Genomic DNA, 8,232 nt, shown 5'->3' on the forward strand with positions numbered 1-8,232 from the left:
CTCCTGCTTGTTGCGTCACCTGTGCCTACAGTGAAGGTAATGTGAACAAATGTACAATAAATAGTCCTATTACTCATGACAGCTGACACTAGATGTCCCCCTAGGATAATCTAGTAATTTTATAGATTCTCAGTGCAAACTTGGCACTGAATGTCACAAACATTTCAGAAGTCCCAACACCTATTACAGGAATATCAAAACCCAAATGTGTAGGAGATGAAGATAAAGCTGCAAAGTGTGAGAGCTGAGTCACTGTAAGTACCACAAGCACACTGTACATTACTCTTTGAATGAGGCAGCGAGGTTAGCGACATAGGATATTTTGCAAGGAAACCACAACAGTTTGAAGTCAAACTAAACGAATGACTTTGTGGGGAAACAACAGTAACAGCAACATGATGAGGTGGTGGGCTATCAAGTAGGCTCCAAACCTTTGGGGTCTCCAGGCACACTGCGCACTGGCTAGTTTGCGGTAAATCGACATACATTGAAGTAAATGCGCTGCATTTTGACTCATCTTCAAGCTTCACATAAAAGTCGATGTGTACTTTTAGTGCAAAGAAGAATTCATTGATTTTTCTTTTTACATTTTAAGTAGTTTGTATTCTCGTCAGAATATTTTGCCATTTGAAGTTTAGAGTTTGTTGAGCTGATCAATGCCGCTCTTGTAAATGTGTGACAATCACTGGCTGTCAGATTAACTTAGTGCTAAGGCTGAAAACACAGAAACAGGTTGAGTGGTTGTCCCAAGATGATAAATCCACTGGCTGTGCTTAGTGACTTTCTGGATTAAAATGACCCCAGAGCAGCCTGAGAATGGGGAATAATAGCATTTCTGTCATTGATTTAGATCAATTCAACATAACAAAAAAAAATCCTTCTCAGTGAAAGGGTATATGCTATTTTAAGACTTCAACAACACAATAATAGTTTCAGTTTGTAGGGGTGCATTCTTTTAAAATAACTGCTGCACACTGCTTTAACCCAGCAACCGGAGCGGTCACAAGCCAGTTACCCCTAATGCCAGTCCCAATCCCAAATAAATGGGAAGGGTTGCATCAAGAAAAAGGTGTAAAATCCTGGCAATAATCAAACATGTGGATCACAATGAATGAGATTTCCAAAAGAAGATTTATGGATGTAGTGAAGCAGGACACGTAGAGTGTTGGAGTGACAGAAGAGGATGCTGCGGACAGGTTGAGGTGGAGGCAGATGATCTCTTCTTGCGACCCCTGACGGGGTCAGCTGAACGAGGAAGAGGATGTGGCTGCTTTCACTGTAGGAGTGGAATTAAACAACGTGCTTTCAAACTTCCTGCCATTTTAAATAGAAAAAGTGCAGAGCCTAGTGTTTATAGACTTAAAAAGTTAAAGAAGAGTGACAAAGGGCAAACCAATATAGACTGTTGTCCCGCTTTGACACATTTATTGTGTTTCAGAAACTGTTCATGCATCTGTGCGAAACTGATTCAACATCATTCATCCAAATATATGGCGAGAAAGTTACCGCTCTAACAACTGCTAGTGATCAGTTTAGTAAATGCCATGGCATATGATTCACATCCTTTTCATGAAAGCTGTGCTCTACAAATAAGGCCATTGTTATTGTCACTGAAACCAACACCAATCAAGAAGGAAACGCTAATGACAGTATTAAGGTAAAGATTTTGTATTAATTAAGAATAACTTTACTTCTTGGTAGACTATTGAACTCTAAACCATCTCAGCAAAATGTCCCCCACAGCACTAAAGAGCTACAAGATACCCTCACTGTAGAGGCCAAGGCACGCACACACGCCAACCGCCGCCGCCACCAAGCTGTTTCCCATTTCTCTCAATCTTTATGCCAAGTTCAGCAGCTTCTTCATCAGTCTTCTCATTCGGGGAGGGTGATGGGAGATGGTTTGTTATTTTCTTATTAGCAGGTTGGCGGTTCGATCCCTGACTGCTCCAATCTGCATCCCAAAGTATCCATGGGCCATATACTGAATCCCAAGTTGCTCTGTGATGCATTCATATTTTTGAATGTTAGATAAAAAGCGCTTAGATGTTGCAAAAGGTGCGTGTGTGAATTTTATTAAATGCTGTAATAAAGCACTTTGAATGCTCGAGGAGAATAGAAAAGCGCTATATAATAACCAGTCCGTTTATTATTCAATTCTTTAATGTGGATCTCAAAAGTCAGTAATAAGGATGCTGAGGATCTCCGTCCACACCACTTTTCTGAATACCCCAAACTGTTGCCACTTCTAATTTAACCTAATTGAGACAGTTCGTCTGCTTTCGGTGTTTCAAATAGTGCTCGATCATATAGGCCTCAGAGAGATGGACAATACTAAATACACCAAAAATAGCATTGTTCATTGTTTTATTTTTTTAATAAGGCCATCATCAAATCTTTACTTTTTCAGGACGATATTGGAAATTACACGCACGTCAGACACAGCAAAGGCAGACCAGTGCAGACCAGGGTTAGTTAGAAAAATAATAATAATCGTAATATTTGTGGAATAATTTGTAAAAATGTAGGACTTGCAAAGATAAATTTGCAAATTTGGTAGGGTAGGCACACACGTGTCTCTGTCAATTTCAAAGTAAAACCCACACTTTTGCCCAAAATAACAAAAAACAAAAAAACTGTTAAAAACTTTCTTAGCTTCATCATCCATTGTCTGCTCACATGTAGAGCAATAAACTAGATTTAAAGTGAACTGAGAGGTGGCAGCAGCCGTTTCTATCATTTCTCTGCTCATTAGTTAAGTCTGGGAGACCCGAAACAGACGCTGAATAAAATATCTTTTTACTTTATTTAGTTTAATCAGGTGTGTTATCACTGACACCAGATTACTGCATCACTCGTTTCCCAGAAACAATGTTTTTTCTTTCTTCCTCAGCATGCTCAAATCTCTCAGAACCCCCTGATGAATATTATGGGAACATTGATTGAAGCGCACACAATGTGGGAGGATTCACTCGGCTCGTTTTGTGTTAGAAGATCGCAAGCGTCTTGGCGCAAATCGGCACACTGACAGCCAATCAGCTCACGGTGCGCTGGTTTCGCTCCTGCTTCTCTCTCACTTTGTGAGCGTGTGCGCGTGTGCGTCTATCCCCAGCGTGTACATGGCACGAGCGCGCTGCAACCCCCCCACCCACACGATCTCAGACACAATAAAGTTAAGACCGTGAGCGATTTCCTTCCAGTCACTCCCCTCCTTTGCACTTGCCCACTCGCGTTTAAAGCCTCGCTGAGCTCCTGCAGGGAGCTCAGAGCACTGATGGAACAGGGGATGATGGATGCTGAGAGAGGTCGTGTGATCCACCGGAGAAAGCGCACAGGGACACTCGCGGTGGTGGTCGCCGTGCAGAACGTGGTCGTGGCCGCCTGCCTGATAGCCACTCTTTTCCTTTACTTGGACTTCCCGAAGGATGTGAGTACGCTGTGAGTGGAGAGGTTAAGTGGAGAGCTCGTGGGCAAGGATGCGCACACTTGGTTTGTCTTTAAGAACATTTTGGATGATTTTTTTAAACACCTGCAGTTCAATACCGAGTAAAACTCCTTAATGCACATTTATCTATCAACTTAAAGTTAATATTATAAGCAGCTCTGTTCATCCAGACGTTTTCTAGCTCTGGAACTCTTTTTGAAAGCTTGATACTATTATTACACTATTGTTATTTCAATATGATTAATATCTCTTAAAATAGTGTGGGGACTGCATGTTCTCAGAAGGGAAAGGAGACTGCAGAAACAAACTGTCAAATTACGATTAAAATACAAGAGTTACAACTAAAATGTCCTATCAGGTTTGGAAAGTTACTATAAAAGCTCCTGCTGCTATCTTAAGTTTCCCTTTGTGTCTGAGTGAACTATACGGAGCGAGATTATTTAAGATAACTTGCGCGGATAAAGGAAACTTTGCGAAAGTAACTGGTTGCATTAGGTAATCACAGCTGGAAATGCAGGTGGTACAGCACAGATTAGAAAAGTGCTCAGACTATTTTTTTAGGCTATTTGTACCCGATAATATTAATCTGTCTTTGATCTGCCCGCAAAACTGAAGCGCTTTCCGCTTATCTTTATTTAAAGTACACTACAGCGTGACATCTGAGAACACAGATGCCCTGTGATGTTCAAATGCATCGGGTCTAACACTTCTCACCCTTATGTGCAGCTGTCACATTAAACTAAGCGGTGGCGGGCGATAACAGCAGATATATGAGCTCATCAGTTCACCAGAGCGATTTTCTGCATGATCGATCCCTTATTTTCGGCACATTTTGCCGCTAAAGCAAACAAACAAACAAAAACAAAAAAGCCTAATAATATTTCTTTCTTTTTGATCACATCATTTGACCAAATCTCCTACTTAAGTAGGCGGAACTCGTTCCGTCAATTTTGAACGGAAGAAGAGTGAAATGACGCATCAGACGCCCCCTTTATGCACAGCAGAGGCTGAATCAGAAAGCCTGACTTATAACAGAGAAAGTTGATAACCGCCGTCGTGGCACCTCTTATCTCTGACTGGGTTTTTTTTTTTTCATAAAGTTGATCGAACTAGCTAAAACAGAGAAAAGTTGTGTTCAAATGTGCTGATAAAACGTGTAAAGTAAGTAACCTAATGTTTCACGTGGCTCTGCATCAAGTCATGCTGTTTCAACTCGATAAGGTGGATGCTATATTTTAAGCGTCTGCGGCTCTCCTCTTTGAGAGAGATGCGTGTTACTATTCCATCCATCCATTTTTTCCCGCTTGTCCAATTCAGCGTCTCGGGTGTCTGGAGTCTATCGCAGCTGTCATAGGGCGAGAGGCGGGGCACGCCCTGGACAGGTCGCCAGTGTATCGCAGGGCTATCAAAATTCCAGATTATTGAATTAGAGGTGGATTGATTTGGTGCAGTAGTAGTAGTACTAGTAGTAGGTGCTGTTGCTTGTTATCACAGCGATGCCTTGAGGCGTGAATAGTCATCCAGGAAATCCCAAAAAGTTGATTCTGTTCATCTGGATGTAGCGTAGTGTCTTAAAGATCCGCGTTTAACTTTTGATTTTCAGTTTTAATTTTAAATTCTACAGTAACATAAGGCTTTCAGAGATTTGCTTGAGAAAACAGCTTTATTAGTGACACAAAAAAAGGAAAAAAGACGAAGCTAAACCGAGAGACAACCTGAATAGGCGCACTTTTTGAGGCTCTCCATATTCTTTGACCCGGATGACTGACAATCTGCATAGAAATAGCTGCACGGTTACTGTATAATGATGATTGTATTAGTGACTAACATTTGTTCTACTTTTAGGACATCTTGTTTATTCTTGAGATGCTACTCTCACTACTGTTTTTAATCAAGCTGCTGTGAGACTTTCCCTAGTTTCTGTCAGCCTGTCTATTTTCACACCGCATCACTTAACCGCTGTATCAAGCAAGTTTGTGCTTCCCAGAGTGAAACATCAAGAAATTGAAAAACAGAGCTGTGTGACCTTTACAAAGAAAAAAACAAAACAAAACACACAGAGGGCAATAAGAGCAACGAAGAAAATCTAGAAACCCAATAAGCCTCTAATCTTTGCGTTTTTTCTTTCCTCAGCAGACGTCAACTGACACGATTGTGCACATAGAGTTTGAACCTTTAACAGGTGAGAAAAATAAAACCTTTAGTTTCTGCTCTGATCTTCCCACCCACAGAGATACTGAAAAAGACTACAGAAAGTCATATCAAGTAAAAAGCGTGCTTTCACCTTAAAAAACAAAAAACAAAACCAAAAAACATGCTGCTCTCTTTGTCTCACATTGTATTTTCATTTTTCAGTCCCCCTAGGAAATATGACACTGAAGTTTAAGGAAATTGCAAGCAAGTACAAAATGGATGTAAATACGGATAAAAATAAGATCGACATCACATGCAAGGGGCCCTACATTTGGTATATGGATGTGTGCTACAAGTCGTTGACAAATGGGATGGTGACCACAGGGATACTGCAGCTGAAGATGGATGATACTGTTGTCAGTAACGTCACACTGACTGTTTCAGATGTGTTAGATGTCTGCAGGGGGCACCAGAGCGTAGTTTATCTCAGGGCAAACACGAAGTCTAGTCTGGACTTGAACCAAATAGATGGTTTCAAGGTCTTGAATGTGACCGTGGGCCTAAGCTATCTGCTGGGAAAAAGGTGTGAATTCTGATGAGGGCCAAGACGTGCCTTCAGGAGACCAAACCCAGAACTGGCTGGCATGAAAAGAAAACTCGACACTGAGCTGTGCTCATCTGCCAAGTGACAGCAGACACACTAAGCCTGATTCACGCTGATGACACGAGTTGTGTTGACAGAGTCTCTTTTTGTTTTCTTTAATCACCTCAGCCAGGGTTGCAGTGAAATCTCTACAGTGTGCGCGCAGCCCTGGGCACGAGCAACTTGGTGGATTTTGGTGGTGACACAATTTGTTTTCTTTAACACAAAATAGCTAAAAAAAAAAAAAAAGAAAAGAAAAGAACAAAAAAAAAGAAAGACAGTGTATTTGACTTCTTGAATAAGCATATTTTTTTATGCACAAAGACCACACTGATTCCCATTCTTAAACCATTCGGATTGAGGCTGTAACTGACTGTTATTTTTCTTATTGATTTATCCTCCATTTATTTATTAATTTTTATTTTTTACCATTGATGGTTTGATTCAGAAAACGAACTGAATACTGATTGTTTTTCCTTTTTCCTTTTAAACTCCTCGTGCTTATCTCCATTTCCTGGTGCCAAAAAGTGACTTTTTCAGCATCCAAAACCAAAGTTATTCAGCTTACTCATATATAGAAGATTGTTGTTGTTGTTGTTGTTATTATTATTTTTTACATAAATGTTTGTTGTACCAAATGAATGTATTTGTTATGGTGCATTTGTCTCCTGTGTAGCTCCGATCTGAGTCTGTGAACTTTCTGTGTGCCAAAAAAAACATTCCTCACACATTTCTATGTTGGATTTTCTGTCATAATACCAGCACGACTACAGCAGAAACATGCAGGAGAGCCTTTTTTGCGGCTCTTTTTTGCCTACATGCTGTTAGACATTGTCTAATCTACTCTGTGCTTGTGGTGATGGATTATTACTTATCAGGCTAAATGATGCTGCAGTTACACTGGCACACAGACCTCTCAGAGTAAAGACCAGAGAGGAGATGAATGTAATGGGACTTTTTGATTGTATATGCACTTGCAGTGTGCACAGTCCTTGGATTTGTGTGTGTGCGTGTGTGCGCGTGTGTGTGTGTTTAAATTATGCATAAAGCACAGACCAAGTGTTGACTGAAGTTCATCATATTGTGGTGTATTAGTTAAGCTATTATATTTAAAATAAGAAGCCACATTTCATGATTGTTTGGCACACTGTAAAACATCTCGTACAATGTTTTAAGCAATGTCACATTCCGTGTCATTTTTGCTTACACTGGATGGTTTGATTTTTTTAAATAAAACATTTTATGCAGGCTGAAAAAAAAAACTGTGTTTACATTTTTGTTTTCAAATGATCTGGTACTGGTGATACTTTGAATGATTGCAAACTGAGCTAAAGGAGGCTTCTTGTTTTAGCTGGATTTTCTGCTGCATGATTTAACAATGCATACTTAATCCAGGGTTTCTACCTCCTGTAAGGTTTGGCCTAGTTCAAATGTTGGGATGAAACTTTAATAAAAAAAAGAGTTTCCATTCATTTTGCAATAAGCTTCACTTCTTTGTTTTGATCGTTCCGACTCTCGCTCTGCCCCTCCCTTTCTGTGTGTACATGTGGCTCCTGTGAGAGTAAGCAGTTTCATCATCATTACCTGATAATTCAGCCTTGCTTAACCAAAAGTGAAAGTGAATTGCACAACTAGCCTTTCCATGTCACCCAGTGACTTAATGTGACACAACTTATGTACACTTCTGAACTTTCTACACTTTGAGTGTCAAACTCACTTTAACCCATTAAGCTTAGAGGTCAACGGTACTGTGCAAAAGTCTTGACCCACCTCGTCTTTATATTTTGCTTCCAAGCAGCTGGACTTTCTGTGACTTTTAAAAGTGGGTTTAGAGACAATAGTGTTGCTGGACATTGTTTGCTTTTTCACTAATTTACAGTCCAGTCCTTGTACCTGACTATTTTTAGAGGAATGTTTTTTTGTTTGTTTGTCGAATCACTTAGAACTGACCTATGAATCATTCAAGCATAAAAAGCACCTAACTCATGGAATGAACAAATGTTGTCTACAC

General features: G+C 40.2%; 1 protein-coding gene across 1 annotated transcript; it reads left to right on the top strand.

Annotated features, from left to right (window-relative positions):
• Positions 1 to 3,235: 3,235 nt before the first annotated feature.
• LOC146546566 (uncharacterized) lies at positions 3,236 to 7,513 on the top strand. The gene is made up of 3 exons (XM_085265147.1): positions 3,236 to 3,427; positions 5,579 to 5,627; positions 5,801 to 7,513. The coding sequence occupies exons 1-3, from the start codon at positions 3,275 to 3,277 to the stop codon at positions 6,172 to 6,174; spliced, it is 576 nt and encodes a 191-aa protein (XP_085121273.1). The 5' UTR covers positions 3,236 to 3,274; the 3' UTR covers positions 6,175 to 7,513.
• Positions 7,514 to 8,232: the final 719 nt, after the last annotated feature.

This window comes from Mchenga conophoros, linkage group LG23 (assembly GCF_057382185.1).
Source record: "Mchenga conophoros isolate Kocher_MC1m ecotype Shallow Benthic linkage group LG23, M_conophoros_male_GT1.1, whole genome shotgun sequence".
In the NCBI taxonomy this organism is placed as follows: domain Eukaryota; kingdom Metazoa; phylum Chordata; class Actinopteri; order Cichliformes; family Cichlidae; genus Mchenga; species Mchenga conophoros.